This window comes from Uranotaenia lowii, chromosome 3 (genome assembly GCF_029784155.1).
Source record: "Uranotaenia lowii strain MFRU-FL chromosome 3, ASM2978415v1, whole genome shotgun sequence".
NCBI lineage: Eukaryota > Metazoa > Arthropoda > Insecta > Diptera > Culicidae > Uranotaenia > Uranotaenia lowii.
This window is the reverse complement of record NC_073693.1, coordinates 234,087,471-234,107,029: the sequence shown is the minus strand read 5'-3', so window position 1 is coordinate 234,107,029 and position 19,559 is coordinate 234,087,471. Positions and strand designations below refer to the sequence as shown.

The 19,559-nt window shown below is 37.0% G+C and overlaps 1 protein-coding gene across 1 annotated transcript; it reads right to left on the bottom strand.

Annotated features, from left to right (window-relative positions):
• Positions 1-233: 233 nt before the first annotated feature.
• On the bottom strand, positions 234-18,951 carry LOC129753177 (uncharacterized). Its single transcript, XM_055748971.1, has 6 exons — positions 18,622-18,951; positions 11,563-14,218; positions 1,223-1,534; positions 920-1,159; positions 775-858; positions 234-535 (listed from the first exon to the last, which is right to left on the bottom strand). Exons 1-6 carry the CDS (start codon positions 18,949-18,951, stop codon positions 234-236), a joined length of 3,924 nt encoding a protein of 1,307 aa, XP_055604946.1.
• Positions 18,952-19,559: the final 608 nt, after the last annotated feature.

Genomic DNA, 19,559 nt, shown 5'->3' with positions numbered 1-19,559 from the left:
GCCCAAACATTCCCAAATTCTCGAAGTCCACGCTTTGATTTATTATTTGAACGACTTATTCCAGTCCAAGTAAACTTGGTCCAAAATTCTCGTTCAAAAAAAAGGTCCGCGATAAGGTACACAGCATCATCTCCTTTTTCATAATAGGAGTTGGTGATTATGATTTTTCTCGAATGTTGCAACTAAAAAGAAAGTAATATTTATTTTGAAATAACTGTATAATTTCTGGGAAACTAGTTCAATAAAATATTTACACTTACGTATTCCTTACGTCGATTTTCATTGGCCAAAGATGCGTTAAAATCCAACAGTTGCTTCTCATCCATTATCCGCTTGTGGAACTCCACTGGTTCCGTATCAACCGGAATAGCTGTGTCTTGCTTCGAATTAGTTTGTTTGCTTTGAATCTCCATAATTGAGATGAACTTGCAGAAGTTCTCCTTGAAACATTCATCTATCGTCATTTTTATGAAGGCTTTCAAATTGTTTTCAATCTGGACCAATTTAGCGTCTATGGTATCTGGTAAAGATGTAGCTAGAAAGAAAAAATGTTAAAAATATCTGCCTTAACCCTTCTTCACAGCAAGAGTCTCAATACGCGTTTTAGTTGCTGCAACGAACCATAGACTCCAACATTTCTCGAGAGACTTGAAACATGTTTTAAACCTCCCGAGAAATGTAGGAGACTTTTGATATGCCGCAGCAACAATTTCGCGTGGCAAGTGCCTAAACGGATTAGGCTTTTGAAGTATATTTTAAATTTAAATCAATTACCTTGATCTGACGGTTCATAGGCAGCTGGTGGGACATCCAAATAAATAACACCATTTTGTGGAATTGTCGATGACTCATTGGCACCTAAAATGAAACAATTTTGAAGAGGTGCTCTTATGGATCAAGAAGTTTTTTTCACTTATACCTTCAGTTTGCTGAGGAGCACTATTTTGGTATTGAATTCCGCTTGCATCCTCTATGATAATGTCTCCATCAAACGAGGTCAAAATTTCAGGAATTTCGCATGGAATAACCATCAGCTCAGATGAGTTATTATCTATGGTATCAGGTGTAATATTGCATTGTTGTGCATTGCTTGACTCGAAACCGCTTTGAAAGCTTGATTCCTGCTCAGAAGAAACGGTTGCAGTTTCGTTCTTCAACTCTGGAAAATTGAATATATGAAAATAAAAATCATTTGTTTGAGTTTTAGTTAGATAATACTTACCAGAAAACAAGGCATTATAGTTTTTGCCTGGTTTTAGTTTCCTATCTTTCGTTTTCAAAGCTTTCAGGGTTGCCTTTTTGTTGTCCAAATCCGACACCTCCGTATTGGTCATGGCATCTGCAGCAGCTTCCGCGCTATCAAAATTACGATATCGACGACTAACGATCGCAGGAATACTTCTCGTGGATCCGAAATAAGGAGTTCCACTTACACGTAGCTTCTCTATCTTCTCATTTGACAACTTTGGCCATTTGAGGATTCCGTGTTGAATCCACGACGACGGCACATTGATAACCTTGAACCGCTGGTTCTCTATGATTTGCGCGACCGAAAACATTGTTAAACGACGGACAAAATAAAATAGATACCATACAAAATCACGGCGGAAACAGGAACGATGTTTTGGTTTGATCAGTGTTGCCTTTTGAAAGAATTTTCATCAATATATACATGAAATAATGAAAATTGTTATCGAACAGCAAAAATTTGTGTTCTTGAATGTAAACTTCCTTTAACATTTGGAGTTAAAAACATGTTCGAATTGTTTGGACTCCACTTAATAAAGAATGAAATCATTGACTGTACATCGTTACGATGTAAAATTTGGCAACCAATTCAAGAAGTTGCCAGGTGCGTGATGATGTACGATCGGATTCCAAAATATACGATATTAGATAGGCAATCTAGAATCATAATGGCGTGTTTAAGAAATTTTATTAGGTATAATATATATGGTTCTATCGTATACGTATCGATGTTATGTTCTATACTGTTCGGGGAATAGATCGCTAACTATACCGTATATTACGCTATACATCGTAATATTGTACGAGTAACTTGATAAATTGTTCGTAGATAAGACGAAATACTTCATTTACGATTGTATTGAATGATTTACGAGGTAATATACGATACAGTCGAATGCTTTTAAATCATTCGACACTATAGCACAATTGAACAAGTTATATGTACACTGTGCCATGATTTCTATAGAGAATGCTGTATATTATGAAATAATGGATTTGAGCTAACGAAAAAGAATGTATATTGCCTCCACTTTTATGGCTATATGGCCTTTTTTTAACTTATATACGACTATTTTTGATGGTATATATATTTGAATACGTCTTTTGAATCTCTTATATTCCAACTAAAATGTTTGCTGGGCAGTGCATTTATCCTAAATGTAAATGCATTTTTAAAGGTATTTTTCTACTTTTGATGTTTAAGCCCATCAGGAAAAAGGCTATTTTAGTGTCTGAACACGAAACAATGAAGCAGGGTACTTCTGTCCATAAAGCCCTAGCGGGGTAAAACGCCAACGATTTTAATAAATTTTGGAGATTTGCGAAGTTTTTAGCGGGTTTTTTTTACACAAATGTGTTCTTAAAACCAATACCTTGTAATTTTAATAAAAATGATTTCCAGATATTCATTTAAACAAGAATAACAATCAAATTAAATTTTGTGGTGGCTATCCATCACTTAAGTTGTAAAAAGTGATAAAATGAAATAAGCTTTTACACCAAGATGATTGCTTAAAACATTCTCACCATTGATTTTATTGATTTTTCTAATTATATATTTGAATTATCAATTGTTGAAAAACTGTAGTAATCCTTCAATTTATGGACAAATCGCCCTCCTCTCAAAGTGCTGTTCGGTAAGATGTAAACAAAAACATCGATAATCGAAATGACGTATCGATCTTCTTCTTTGCTTAGTCTTAAATTATCATTAGAATGCATAATAATTATAACTTTGGAAAATTTTTGGCTTTCAGTCAAATTCTTAAGAAAAACAGCGTTTTCCTATTTCATCCGACGTTTCGGCGTAATGTATTTCGCCTTCTTCAGGGCGAAATACATTACGCCGAAACGTCGGATGAAATAGGAAAACGCTGTTTTTCTTAAGAATTTGACTGAAAGCCAAAAATTTTCCAAAATTAACAAACAACAGTCGCTAAAGTTTTATCAATAATTATAACTTTCGTTCGGATTTGAGTAAATATCGTGCACTAAAAATCGAAGCGGTTCTATAATTTGTCGTCAAAAGCAGCAGAAAACTTTGGTTGAAACTGACATAGTTCAAAATAAAGTAAAAAATTCAAAAAATTTAAATTTTTTAATTGAGAAATGTTAACAAACCACTTGCTTTTATGTGTAGATAAACATGGAAAAAAATATTTTTACCACTTTTTTTCCGAATCAAATAACATAATTATTATATTTTCACTGTGAATATTGTGTTGTTTTTGAGTCGTTTTGATCCAATGTTTTGGAGCATCATTTTCCTACACTAGGGCGTTTAACATCCAATGATTTCAAAGGTTGGATTTAAAAACGTTAGTAAAAAATCGAATGTTTTCATAGTTTTTACAATAAGAAGTAATATTATTGACAGAATATGAGTAGAAGATAGAAACACGAAGCATATATTGCAATGTATTCGGGTGCTCAGCTTATGCATTCCGCATACTTGGTCATTTTCCTTAGCAGGTGCATATTCCCCCGAAATACCCCAACTCACAAATCATAGCTGTTTTCTATAGTTAAATTAGCGTCCTTATTAAGGTGGCCATTATGCCCTTATCTCCCCTTTTAAAGCAAATCTCGTCAAAGAGAAAGTTAAGTCTTAATTATTGATTCTAGAATTTAAAACCATTTAAATTTTATTTTAATACCACTGTCTAAAAGTTTTAAACATTGCATAAGTGTTGCAGGCAGGGTTGCCATCATTTTTTTTCAAAAATCAGGGAATTGATGAAATAAAAATCAGGTAAAATCAGACAAAATCAGGCAAAATCTTTTTTTTTTGGTCATCACTCTACATTTTCTTTTTCATATGTGTTGTGAATCTACTTAGTTGAATATTTCTACTAAATCAAAGTAATCGCAAAATGCCCTTTAATTCCCTTTTTGAAATAAGAATTAAAGGGAATCTTTCGATTGCTTTGTTTTAGCCACATTTTCACTTTTCAACTTCAGCTATGATACCTTATCCAGTTCCTTACTACCCATTTTTCATCACATTCACAAAAATCAGTCAAAACCAGCCATATTTTAAAGAATCAGGGAAATTCAATGGCTTATCAGGTTGTCCGGCAGAGCCACGAAAAATTAGGCAAACCCTGGAAAATCAGGCACATTGGCATCTCTGGTTGCAGGACAGGAGGCAAAACCACATTGCTTACAAATATTTAAGAGCAAACCAAAATAGTCTGAAAGCTTATATGCAAAATTGCATTTTTGTCTTTTTTTTTGTGGTCATTATTATATCTGATTGAGTTTTTATCTTGATATAATGTTATCGGAGGGTGATATAATCTAGTTTTCCTTCCATGAACTGTTTGTTTGGGATGAATGAACCCATTGGGCTTTAAATTCCGTAAAAAATGAACTATTTGATATAATTTGAGAAAATTAAACATCCCACGATTACTTAATTATATCTCATTTTGATAATAAAAATGAATATGAAAATATCCCAGCATGATATAATTTTGTTTTTCTCATCTGACCGGATAGAGAAAGGTAAACTCCACTGTCCGTGTTCGCTGAGTTCGCTCGAGAGCTCCGGGAATACCTGTGTGCAGCAGCACGCCCAGTACAGTTCATAAAAAAACTGGACATTAAAAGACGATGTACAACAGCATAAAAACCCGAGAAAATTGATTACTCCTGGGAACATCGCGGCGGAAATTTGTTCTCGTTCCAGGTCCAAGTCCAGTCGCATGTTATTGGGGATGTCGCGGCCTGATGTTCCGGAAGTGGAAGGAGGAAGGCCGGGAAAAGTTTTCCTTCTCTGGACCGACCAGGTTGGTATCTCTGCTTTGAACATGTACACACCCAAATTCTGTCCCTCGCTGTTGATGATAGCCTGTCTATATTGTCAACTCATGCCAATCAAAATATCTCGAAGGAATACGGATAGATTCGGGGAGGAACAATTGAGGGTGTTTTTTCTTACCTTAAAATAGCCTGTAGTAGCTTTTTTTCTCAAACATTTCTATAGTGATTAATTCAAACTTTTTTTTATTTGATCATAAGGATTTTAACACCAGGATGTCATTCATTTCTCATGCCCAATTAATTCAAACGAGAAAAACTTTTGTTTTAAATAAATATTACAAATAGGCTCACTATAACTAAGTCTATTGATTAATGCAATCAAAGGCTGAAGCTTTGTAAAGTAAAGGAAGGTGTTTGTTGGAAACTATAAAGCACTCTCCTCCTCCACCTCTGTATTTTACAAGATCTGTTCTGAAAAGTTACAACAAGCTAAAGCACTGAAGTAAGTACTTATGTATGTTCCTACTTTAGAGCTTGCAACATTTTCATTTTCGCCGGTGCCAGTTAAGGCGCGTTGCTGTTCGTTTGTGAATGGGTTTTCTTCTAATTGCTATCGGTACAAGAACTCATCTCTCTGATTTGCACAAAAATGAATCAAATGCTTTCTTCATTTGCGAACATTCAAACTCAATGGGCATTTCGTGTCAGAATCGAGCAAGTCCGCCCAATTGATGCATACTAATTCTCCTCGGCCAGCCCGACAACGGAAGCTCGTTTTCTCGTTCTCGATCTGCCTGGCAAACATCAGGCCCGGTCCATTGACTAAATAGTTAGAAAAGGTACTAGTTCAGTTCCATCCGACTTTCGGCCATTCAACCGAATGGCATTTCTCAGGCCCGGAGAACATTCTCCGGTGGATTCGAGACTTGAAATGGAATATTTGAATGAACAATAAATTTTAATTAAATTATCCAAACGAAATGATACTTGAGCTGGCATTCGAAGATCGGGATGGTACTTGAGTTGCACTTCAGAGCGCTCGCTCCGGCGAAAGTGTGTAGTTACTGAAATCTGCGAAAATGAAAATATGATTCTAGGACGTCCCTTGAGCCTGGTGGGAATGCTAGAACGTGTAATCCTTTTTCGATTCTTCCAGTTTTTATAACATTCTTCAAAGCATAAATATCAGCACTCAGACTTAAAATATTTATTTCTTGGGAAAACGTAACACAATTTATTTGAGATTTATCGTCAAAAAACAATTTTAAACTCAACAAGTCCTAACGTGAGGAATGTGATAATTTTCTAGCTGCAGTCGTCGCATGTCGAATGAAAGTTTCGTTTGGGTACCTTTGAATTATGGCTGGCAACTGGCTGGGGCAGCTCTCGAGGAGGCTGGCCAAGCTAATGCCGGCAGCTGATAGTATTTTGTTCACTCGGTTCGGTCTTCAAGATCTTATAAATATTTTTTTTGGGGTCCCTTCACTTTCCCAGCCAAAAGTATCGACTTTCGGTTGGGATTTTGCGGAAGCACGTCTCGTTTGGAGTATTGTGCAAGTTGAATCGTTCAGAACTAATCAAGTAGGTATTTTTTTTAAAGAAGTGAATAAGTGTCAAAAATATAACAATCAGGCTTTTTCAAAATTCAGTAATTGTAAAACATATGTATGTGGACTGACTGATCTATTTATTGGTAAGAGAGATTCATTACAAATTTATTCATGCATTCATTCATTGATTCATTCATTCATTCATTCATTGATTCATTCATTCATTCATTCATTCATTCATTCATTCATTCATACATTCATTCATACATTCATTCATTCATTCATTCATTCATTCATTCATTCATACATTCATTCATTCATTCATCCATTCATTCATTCATTCATTCATCCATTCATTCATTCATTAATTCATTCATTCATTCATTCATTCATTCATTCATTCATTCATTCATTCATTCATTCATTCATTCATTCATTAATTCATTCATTCATTCATTCATTCATTCATTCATTCATTCATTCATTCATTCATTCATTCATTCATTCATTCATTCATTCATTCATTCATTCATTCATTCATTCATTCATTCATTCATTCATTCATTGATTCATTCATTCATTCATTCATTGATTCATTCATTCATTCATTCATTCATTCATTCATTCATTCATACATTCATTCATACATTCATTCATTCATTCATTCATTCATTCATTCATTCATACATTCATTCATTCATTCATCCATTCATTCATTCATTCATTCATCCATTCATTCATTCATTAATTCATTCATTCATTCATTCATTCATTCATTCATTCATTCATTCATTCATTCATTCATTAATTCATTCATTCATTCATTCATTCATTCATTCATTCATTCATTCATTCATTCATTCATTCATGCATTCATTCATTCATTCATTCATTCATTCATTCATTCATTCATTCATTCATTCATTCATTCATTCATTCATTCATTCATTCATTCATTCATTCATTCATTCATTCATTCATTCATTCATTCATTCATTCATTCATTCATTCATTCATTCATTCATTCATTCATTCATTCATTCATTCATTCATTCATTCATTCATTCATTCATTCATTCATTCATTCATTCATTCATTCATTCATTCATTCATTCATTCATTCATTCATTCATTCATTCATTCATTCATTCATTCATTCATTCATTCATTCATTCATTCATTCATTCATTCATTCATTCATTCATTCATTCATTCATTCATTCATTCATTCATTCATTCATTCATTCATTCATTCATTCATTCATTCATTCATTCATTCATTCATTCATTCATTCATTCATTCATTCATTCATTCATTCATTCATTCATTCATTCATTCATTCATTCATTCATTCATTCATTCATTCATTCATTCATTCATTCATTCATTCATTCATTCATTCATTCATTCATTCATTCATTCATTCATTCATTCATTCATTCATTCATTCATTCATTCATTCATTCATTCATTCATTCATTCATTCATTCATTCATTCATTCATTCATTCATTCATTCATTCATTCATTCATTCATTCATTCATTCATTCATTCATTCATTCATTCATTCATTCATTCATTCATTCATTCATTCATTCATTCATTCATTCATTCATTCATTCATTCATTCATTCATTCATTCATTCATTCATTCATTCATTCATTCATTCATTCATTCATTCATTCATTCATTCATTCATTCATTCATTCATTCATTATTCATTCATTCATTATTCATTCATTCATTCATTCATTCATTCATTCATTCATTCATTCATTCATTCATTCATTCATTCATTCATTCATTCATTCATTCATTCATTCATTCATTCATTCATTCATTCATTCATTCATTCATTCATTCATTCATTCATTCATTCATTCATTCATTCATTCATTCATTCATTCATTCATTCATTCATTCATTCATTCATTCATTCATTCATTCATTCATTCTGGTTGGGTATAGGACCGATTACCTGGGTTGGTTCCTTCGAAAGCGTCTCGTCCTATCCCAACCTTTGCCGTTGTCCGTTTGGCTCAGAATTCCCCAACCAAGACCGCATGCAGAGGAACAATGGCGGAGTTCCAAGTCGCTGCCACCGCACGTTATCGGACTATTCACCGATTTGATTTTTCTTGTATTCCGGGAGGATTTTTCGATTCCTCGTATTAAAAAGGGCATGCAATTTCATGCAACTATTAACTTTTAATTTTCGATCAACTTTTAAAATTATGAAAACTTATATAAAAAAACTGGCCAGATCGGCGTTCGCGCACAAACCAATCGGCTCTAGACTCGGGTGGCAACTGGTGATCACGAGCAGGTTGGCTGGGCAACAATAGGTCGTCGTCGGGTGGCTCGTTAGCACTAGCTATCGCTTTTCCTCCCTCCTCAGTCCATCTCACAAAATATAATCAAATCCTCACTCATCAATTCCAGGGTTGTACATTCGCACGGTAAGTATCAAACATCCGCACCCACCCTGAAAATGCAGCATTTTCTGAATCATTCATCAACCCTTTTAAAAAACATCAATCATTTTGACAAACCGACATCTTTTTTTTCCAATCTGACCAAAGCATACTCATGCTTTTCAAACAGAGACCTTTCTCACAGTTATTCAGACATTTCTGACACTAACTTTCAGACTTCTATACAGGCTCAAATTATTCTTTTATTTCTTCACCTCAGTCAAAACAAACAAACTTTATTTCTGACTATCAATCATACACATTCTGACAGTAAACAGACTCTATCTTCCTGACCTTTTCATAATTTTGATGACGACATTTCGTTCAAATCATTCGATTCCGAAATCGGCAGTAAACATATTTTCTCAACTGGACGCTTCACAAATCCCTTTTCTGTTTTAAGTGTGACTACTCTCACAATCTCATCTTCTCCCGGATGAACCTCGTGAATTCTTCCCATTTTCCACTTAAGTGGCGGAAGATGATCTTCGTGGATTACGACCAATCGACCAACATCTATCGACACTGCCGGACGCCAACGCTTTGTTCTTCCTTGTAGTAGATTTAAATATTCCATTTTCCAGCGCTTCCAGAAATTCTGAAGATTTTTCTGAATGGATCGGATTGCATCAAGGCGGTTAAAGGGAATATTTACCAGCTCTTCTTCAGGAATCGACTGGAGTGATGAACCAATTAAAAAATGAGCAGGCGTCAATGGTTCGAGATCGTCAGGGTCATCAGACATCTTAGTTAATGGTCTGGAATTCAGGCAGGCTTCTACCTGAACCAGAAGTGTTGTCATGTCTTCAATCGAGAGCGCTGTTTCCTTCATGACCTTGAAAAGATGTTGTTTTGCAGACTTAACAGCTGACTCCCATAAGCCACCAAAGTGCGGACCACTTGGGGGATTAAAATGCCATTTGATTCCATCATTGGCGCATTCCTTCGAAACCTTCTCTTGGAAATCTTTATTTTGCAAAAGATGCCTGAGATCTTGAAGGTAGTTCTTGGCTCCCACAAAGTTAGTCCCATTATCTGAGAATATTTCTTGGCATTTTCCTCTGCGCCCAAAAAATCTTCTCAGAGCTTGAAGGAATCTTCCTGTCGATAAGTCTGACACTAGCTCTAAATGTACTGCCTTTACCGCCATGCAGACAAAGACAGCGACATAGGCCTTTACTGCTACTCTCCTGGGTCCTGGTCTTATAAGAACAGGACCGAAATAATCAATTCCGGTTTTGCAGAATGCTCTTGACGGTGTAACCCGAGCAGGGGGGAGGTCACCCATTTGCTGCTGAACTAACAACGGTTTTGATTTGAAGCATCTCATACACCGATGAACAACAAACCTAATTAAATTTCGTCCACCAAGGGGCCAGTATTTCAGCCTAATTACAGCTAGCATAAGTTGAGGGCCCGCATGCATCAGCTTTTCGTGGTAGTGTTCTATCAGCTTCTGTGTGAAAGGGTGTTTAGCTGGTAGGATAATCTGGTGCTTTGTATCAGCTGATTCTTGTGAATGACTTAATCTGCCACCAATTCTCATGATCCCATCTTCAGGAGAAATGTAAGGATTGAACCAACGTAGAGGGGATTTACATGCAACAACCTGATCAGATGACAAAGCTTTCCATTCATTGGGAAACGTTTCACGTTGCACTCGGGAAACTAAACTGTGTTCTGCCACCTCTAGTTCAGCTGTGGATAAAAATCCTGAGTTCTTGCGCATCTCTTTGGGCAGTTTTAACAATTTCATGAGTCGCAAATAGTACGCTGTTCTTCGTATTAACTTCGTATATGTGGCGTGATGACTAATATACCAGTCGTTGAAGTCTGCTAACGGTGCGGAAATGTTAGCAACAGTTTTCCGACATCTTTCTTCTTCAACTTCATTAGACGATTGCAAGACAGATTTAGGCCAAAATTCTGGGTCATGACTTAATCAACTGGGTCCCTTCTACCATAGTGAATTTTCTAAAATAGATTCTGGATAAATTCCGCGAGAAATAATATCCGCTGGATTATCAACTCCTGCAACATGACTCCAAGTGTGGCCTTCTGTTATAAATTGAATTTTAGAAACTCGGTTTGCGACGTACGTAGTCCATGTGGAGGGTGTCGATTCCAGCCATCGCAAGACGCACGAAGAGTCTGTCCAAAAATATACCTTACACGATATTTCAAGTGATTCTGCTAGCTTTTGGTAGAGTTGGGCAGCCATCAAAGCGCCACACAGCTCCAAACGTGGAATCGACTGACACTTCAGTGGTGCAACCTTGGATTTAGAACTGACCAACCGTATCCAAACAATGCCTTCTGCATCTTTGCTTTTCACGTAAGCACACGTGCCAAAAGCCTTCACTGACGCATCCGAAAAACAATGTATTTCCACTAAAACAGCATTAGGAATGATTAAGCAACGATTGATAGTAATTTCTTGTAGCAAGGGAAATTGTTCATAAAATTTCCACCATTCCTTACCCACCTTTTTAGGTAGAGGTGAATCCCAATCCAATTTTTTACCATTACTATCTTCGTAAGTCCAAAGTAATTGTAGGAAAATTTTTGCTGTCGTAATGGCAGCTCCAACCAGGCCCAGTGGGTCAAACAAAGACGCTATAACTGACAAGATTTTCCTTTTCGTTAACTGTTCCGTCAACTCTAACCGTGGAATTTGAAATTTAAGTTTCAAAACGTCTGACTTTGGTCTCCAAACTAAACCAAGCGTAGTAACTGACGGGTCTGGGTCCAAAAGGATTTCGTCTGATACCTTGATCGCTAAGTTCTGCTGTGAAACTCCTTTCAATACTTCAGGACTATTCGAAGCCCATTTCCGAAGTAAAAATCCACCTGCTTTCATGATTGAGTCGAGTTCCTGACGCAAAATAATCGCTTCTTCCGTTGTGTCTGCTCCGGTTATAACGTCATCCATATAGACATCGTTGCACAGTACCTGTGCTGCCTTTGAGTAGTTTTCTCTTTCATCAATGGCTAATTGTTTCAGGGCCCTAGTTGCTAAGAATGGAGCTGGCTTCGTACCATATGTGACCGTATTCATTTCGTAGACGTTTATTTCCTCTTCTGGAGAACCTCTCCAAAGAATGCATTGTAGAGGCCGATCTTCCTGCCTGACATAAACTTGCCGAAACATTTTTTCGACGTCTGAAACGATCATGATTTGTCTTGTCCGACTGCGCAAAATAATGGAGCGAAGATCTTGTTGAATTGTCGGACCCAGCAGCAAAGCCTCATTCAAAGAAACGCCTGAAGAAGTTTTGCAACTTGCGTCGAAGACAACACGAACTTTAGTCGTTGTGCTGGCCTCTTTCAGAACTGGGTGATGTGGAAGAAAGCACCGCTTTTTGGCATCCCTTTCCTCAACCTTTCGCATATGACCCAACTGTATGTACTCATTCATAAATTTATGATATTCTTCATATAAAACAGGATTCCAAGCTAACCTGCGCTCTGTACCCTTGAGACGGTCCATCGCGATTCTCTTTGATTCACCCAAACGCTGAATGACAGACTCATTCCTTGGTAAACTGACAATATACCGATCATCTTCCGAACGTTGAACGTCTTTTTTAAAAATCTCTTCACAGCGTGCTTCTTCAGGCGAAAAACTGGGACCAACATCTATTTCCTCGCTCAACCAAAACCGTGAAACCATGTCCTCTATAGTTTCCGAAACTGACACATTACAGGTGATTTGGTCACTTTTGCTTGATAGAGATTGACCACCGCAAATCACCCATCCAAAAACAGACTCAATCAGTGTTGGGAGGTTGTTGCCCAGAGAAATTTCCTGACCTGATTTGAAGAACGAGAAAAATGATTCGATTCCCAACACAAGGTCTACTGATCTGCATGTGAAAAATGCTGGGTCTGCCAAAGTTATTTCCTGGAGCATTCTCCAGCCCGAAATATCAACCGATTGCGTTGGTAAGTTTGCAGTAACCTTAGGGAAAACTAGAAAATCCGTTGTTAGAGAAAAGTCCGACACTCTCGACCGTAATTTTGCTCGAATTTGTTGCTTCACCTGTGCATTTGATTGACCAATCCCTTGCACAGTAACCGACACCTTTTTCCGACTTGCCTTGATTAGCTGACTCAATCTTTCCGTTGCAAAATTGCATTCCGACCCGGAATCGAGAAGTGCTCTTGCCGGAACCTTCCGACCATATTCATCTTCCAACCAAACCACCGCCGTAGCTAGTAAAACCGTAGACGGACGCTCCACACCTGACGCCGACACTGACGTGACGTTCACTGACTCATCTGACTCTATGCTTGCCGAATTTACCGAATTTCCGTGGTTCCGATAATTTGAGCAACTTGTGCTTGCAATATTTCCTTTACCATCTCGAGAGCAAACCAAGGTGTGATGACGTCCCTTGCAATTCCGACAAGAGAATTTTGATTTGCATTCCCTTGACTGGTGCCCAGCTCGAAGACAATTTCGACACAACTCTTGTTTCAACAAGACCGAGTCCCTTTCCGTTGCGTTTAGTTTTTTAAACTCAGCACACTCATATAAGAAGTGACCACCAGAACACATGGGGCAATTTGAACCTGAAGTTTGGAAGGATCCGTAGCTTGTTTTTACAAATGGTAACCGAAACTTCGAAGAATGCTGCTGAGCGAATTTAGTATCTGCAGATTTAACCGGTAAAGACTCCAAAACAGTGACCCTTTTCTGAAGAAAATCCATAAGCTGGGAAATTGTCTCTTGTTCCTCAGATGCCGAGTGTTCTTCCCAACTGCGACGAGTAACTGGATCTAAACGACTCGTTAGCAAATGTATCAACAGCAAATCCTTGTAATCAGCAGATTGGACTGCCTGATCTAAAATTTGAACCGCTTTTTGAAAATCTTCAACCAAACTGTGCAATTCCGATGGGGATTCTTTTGTAAGTTGAGGAAGCCTAAATAAAGCTGGAATTTGTTTCTTCTTCAACAACTTACTATTATTGTAACGCTTGACCAAAAGATCCCAAGCCACCTGATAATTTGCTCGGGTAATTTGTAGAGAATCGACCAAACTCTTTGGCTCACCTTGCAGACAGCCCTTCAGATAATGAAACTTCTCTACATCTGGAAGATCAGTTTTCCAGTGAATGAGAGAAGTATACAGATCACGAAAGCTCATCCATTCATCAATGTTCCCGCTAAATGTCTGCAATTTTATTTGTGGTAACCGAACATGATCTAGTGTATGATGGGCAGCCGAATCATTCAAGCGATCAACACCAGAGGTGCGAAGAGATCCCATCATGAAACATGCAGTGCCGATTCTAACAGCCCGACGTCAGCTCCGAAAAAATCATCTTGCAAAGTTGCAGACTGATTCTATTTCCCTTACGTGCAGAGCGTCGAACGTGTCTGCAAGTAAAAGTCGCGATGACTGCACGTTACGAAAATTTCAAACTTGCAAGCCCGAAGATAAAATCCCTTGAGCCGAACAGAAAGAATCATTTCCGAAGATAGCTACAGTCTGCAAGTTGCTTGCATGCAGCGCGATGATGCGATGTACGTTTGCAAATTTGCAACTTACAAGTTACAGGACGGTGGACTCGTTCTTGTGCGGTTGGATTCGTTCCACTAACCTAGGTAGGACCGACCGAACCGAATCCATGGAGAAAGAAAGTGATAGGCCGAAGAGCCACAGCCAGGGTTGCCAACATTTATTTTCAATAATCAGGGAACTTGCGAAATAAAAATCAGGCAAAATCAGGCAACGTAAAAGTAACGGAAAGTACGCTCAAAGTGATGACCTTTTTTTTTTTTTTTTGATCATCTCTCCACATTTTCACTCCATCATGTGTTGTGAGCCTACTTAGATGAATAACTCTACTGCATCAAAGCAATCAAAAGATTCCCTTCAATTCTCTTTTGTAATAAGAATTAACGGGAATCTTTCGATTGCTTTGATTCAGCCACATTTTCACTTTTTCACTTCAGCTACGGTACCTACTCCAGTTCCTTACTACCCATTTTTCATAACATTCGCAAAAATCAGGCAAAATCAGGCATATTTTCAAAAATCAGGGAAAATCAATGACTTATCAGGTTGTCAGGCAGAGCCTCGAAAAATCAGGCAACGCCTGAAAAATCAGGCACATTGGCATCTCTGGCCACAGCCACCGACCATCAATTCAGTTGCCGTTCAGCCATCGAAGCGTGCGTGTGTAGCGTATGTACATGGCTGTCTGCAAAACACTCGGCGCGCCGCCGTACTACAGAAGTAAGGACATGTTGGAGTTGTTGTTGTTGTTGGTGCCTTCGTGCTCGTTTCGTTTCCTTCTAAGACGGATTCGAAAGGAAGTGGTGCCCAAATTTTATTTGAGTTTTCAATGATCATTCTAGGGTGTTTAAGATAAATCATCAAAGCAAATAAAAACTAGTTTGTTTTGATTATAACTTTGTCATCTTACAAGTTATTTATGAATACAAAAGTGTTAATAAAAGCTTATCTTAAAAATGTTGGAAAATCATCTTTATTGTTTTATAACACAGCTGCGGCCCGAAAAATTCAATCCATTCTCCATGGATAGGATCACTTGATAAAATAGAATCACATATTAAAGATTCAGTATTGAGAGCAGGGTTGCCAACATTCACAAATTCAAGGAGCTTGAAAAGAAAAATCAAAGAAAATCAGGTTAACATAAAATGATCGAGCTGAGTGCCTTTTTTGGTCACCGTTGTAAAATGAAATGGAGTTGATACACATTACCGTTCATAGTTCTATTAAATAAGCTAAGTGCTCACTGTCACTTCAAACTTTAAACACGATGTTATTTGATTTCATGCCATTAATTCATATTTCGTATCAAAGCGTTTTTTTAATGTGATTCAGCGTTTTTCAAATATGTGATTCAGCAGTTGTTTGAAAATCTACTTTTTTGGACTTGTTTTATTTAAATTTTGATATTTGAGATACTTATCAAAGCCTTTTGCAAAAATTCTTCATAGTAGTTCTCGCGAAGTTAAACTTAAAAGTGGCAGATTTCAAAAGTTCGTTACGAAAGATACGCAAACAGTTTTAAAAACTTGAATAAAAAATTCCGATTTGTATGAAAATGTTCATTCATGTTAATCCTTTAGTCAATTTATTTTGATAAAAAGTACATAAGTTGCTGACTTTGAAACATAAATCAATAATTTATTCAGTTTCCATACTTCTTATTTTGAAGATTATGCAATTGACTGATTGATGGGCGAAAGCGTGATATGTTTAACCGTGAAACGTCCAGCTTTTTATAAGCAGTTTCGTAATATCTGAGATAAATAGCAACCGTTGAGTAAGATTTTTAAAATTTAAGTTTCTACGAAGACTGCAAGTAATTTTGGCTTTGAAGTAAAAGAAATTTTTTCTTCCTTCTGTTGAGACGAAATTCTGATGAAATTTTATACCAAAATGAATTATAGATATTTTTCAAAGTATAACTTAAAACGCTTTACAGTCTTCAGCAAAGAAGTAAAAAATAATATATAGACAGTAATTGATTTATCATAGCACTGATTTTTAAAAGCCTTATCAGTAATACTGGATGCGATAGACAAAATCTGACCAAAAATTCGAGTTCAGGACGGGAAATTAATTAAAAACAAGTTATAAAACTTTGACAGAAGATTCGAATCAAACAGTGTGTGAAGTTTTTGAGTTCAAGGTTGGAATGACGACGAGCAAGCACTGAATTTCTATTGAGTTTTGTACCGATCTGTAAAAACTTTCTGTAAAAACTGTAGATAACTTGGTAAAGATGACGTGATTCTTATACATGTCTAAGCAAATGAAACTGAATTCTAAAATTGAAATTCACACAATTTAATCTGTGATCCTACTAATCAACTGATCCTGCCTTTGGAGAATCGATTGAATTTTTCGGAACGAAACTTTAAAGAATTTTAAGGCAGCTCTGTTATAAAACAATATAGATGATTTTCCAACAGAGTTTGGATCAGTTTTAATTAACAACTTTGTGTTTATAAATAACTTGTAAAATGACAAAGTTATAATCAAAACAAATTTGCTTGTATTTGCTTTGATAATTTATATCAATCACCCTGGTATGATAATTGAAAATTCAAATAAAATTTGGGCACCACTTCCTTTCGAATCCGTCTTAGAAGAAAACGAAACGAACACGAAGGCACCAACAATAACAACTTCAACATGTCCTTGCTCTTGTCGTACGGCATGCCGCTTCGCTGGCTGAACGGCAACTGAATGGATAGTCGACGGCACCTCGGCCTATCATTTTCTTACACCATGCCATGGATTCGGTTCGGTTTTAGGTTGGGTTGGGGTGGATCAAATCGAACCGCACAAGAACGGGTCTACGGTTCTGTCTGTAACTTGCAAGTTTGCAAACGTAGGGGAAAAGTTCATATAACGCCCCATGTGGCTAATACGCGCCACCCTTGTTTTGAAGATTCTGAAACATTTTAAGCCTGCAAAATGTTACCAATTTGTTTTAAATGCTGTGATTGGTCATGGCAAGTATGAATTTTTCCTTAAAATGCCCCTGTGTCGTAATAATTTCACAATTTAGGTTTTTCTTCATTTCGATCTAAATTTTAAAACACTTTCAATAAGGTGTCACCAAGCAGGGAAAAACGAATAAGACAATATTTTCTGACACATCGATAGGGGAGAATCTAAACTATGATTTTATGCTGAAAAATCATAATGAACTCGCAAAGGTATGCTTTTTATGGGTATGTTCTATCACGGCCCATGTGCTCGTTATAACGCGCCAATCGTAGTAGGCTGAAAATAGCATACATTTTTCAAAAAGGCCAATTTTCATTGAAAATTAACAAAAAGTCTAAAACCATATTTTGAGCGTTAATTCAGCCCAAAAACTCTACTTTTCCATTTTTTTAAATTTTGATTAGTCCATTTTGGTTTTCTTTTCAGTCAAAGTGTCTGTAAGTATTGGTGTGTTTTCGGTCTTCGGCTGCTTTCGGGTGTGTTCGGCTGCTAGGCGCGTGTTGAATACACAGCGGCGCGTATTTGCAACACAGTTTTGTTCTGTGGCTTTGAATATGGTTTTTAAAAATCAAGTTTTTGAAGGAACTATAGCAATTTGAGTAATAAAAAATCATAGGCATTTGTAGAAAACACTTTTCTTCAACGATTGCACCCATTTTTAACACAATTTGTACGTGGAATACATAGAAAATCAGCGATTCGCTTAGGTGGCGCATAATAGGGCATGTTCCCCTACATCGCATCATCGCGCTGCATGCAAGCAACTTGCAGACTGTAGCTATCTTCGGAAATGATTCTTTCTGTTCGGCTCAAGGGATTTTATCTTCGGGCTTGCAAGTTTGCAACTGTTCCTAACTTCGGAGAATCGTTTGTAATTTTCGGAACATGCAGTCAAAGGATTTTACCGCGCGGTTGGCTTTTACTTGCAGACACGTTCGACGTTCTGCACATAAGGGAGAAAGAATCAGTCTGTAACTTTGCAAGACGATTCTTTCGTGGCTGACGTCGGTCTGTTAGAATCGGCTAAAAGTCGTGCGCTGCATGCTACATGTAGGGATCTCTTTGCACCTCTGATCAACACTATCGACAAAAGGCTCCTGCAGCTCTTTAAGCTTATCCATCAACACAGCCTTGGCCTCATAGTACAAATCGCTAACATCTTGGCGTTCCTTAGAAAAGTTAAAATCTTCCGCAACAAAATCTTCATGAGTTTTCACTTCGATAATCGTATCGCTAAATCTCTCCCACAAATCGTCAAGCCTTTCCAGTCTCACCTTAACCTGACTGCACGTGGTAGTTTCTCCGATAATTGAGATAAACTTTCTTATATCTTCGAAATCCGTAATAGTTTCCGACAATTTAACCCGCAAAGTCTTTAGACTGCTTGACTTGGATACCTTGGGAGGCATTTTGGACTTTTCCAATCAAAAACCAACAAAGTGAACCTTAGCACCAATTTGTTTCAACAAAATGTTCCAAAGAGAATCTTAACTCCAGTTTGTTTTCAACCAACGAATGAGACTTAAATTCCAGTCGGTAACACACCCAGGGCTTCACACGCAAAAAGTGTAATCAACGAAAATTATGTTTCAGTATTTTATTTAAAAATGCAGTTGATGATAAAATTCGATCCAATAAACTTCATACACTATTAGAATAAATTTTCTCATTCACAAACATGAAACACAAAAAATCCGACACAAATTAACAATTTTCAGTACATAAATGCAGAACCACTGCAGTACCACCACGGTCGGAAAACACTTCGAAAATTTCACTAAAGTTGCTCGAAGATTGTTGGAATTAGAGTTGATTGATGAATTTCATTGATGAGAGTTGATTGATGAATGTTGTGAGGAATGTTGAATGTTGATGAAAATGAAATCAGTTGATCCAACCGAACCGAGTGGGAAATTTGAGATGGACTGGTTTATAAGCTATTCGACCCGTTGTTGATGCTTACCCGAGCCAACCTTGTAGAACCACTACGTTGAACCTGCGTTGTATAGTTGCCACC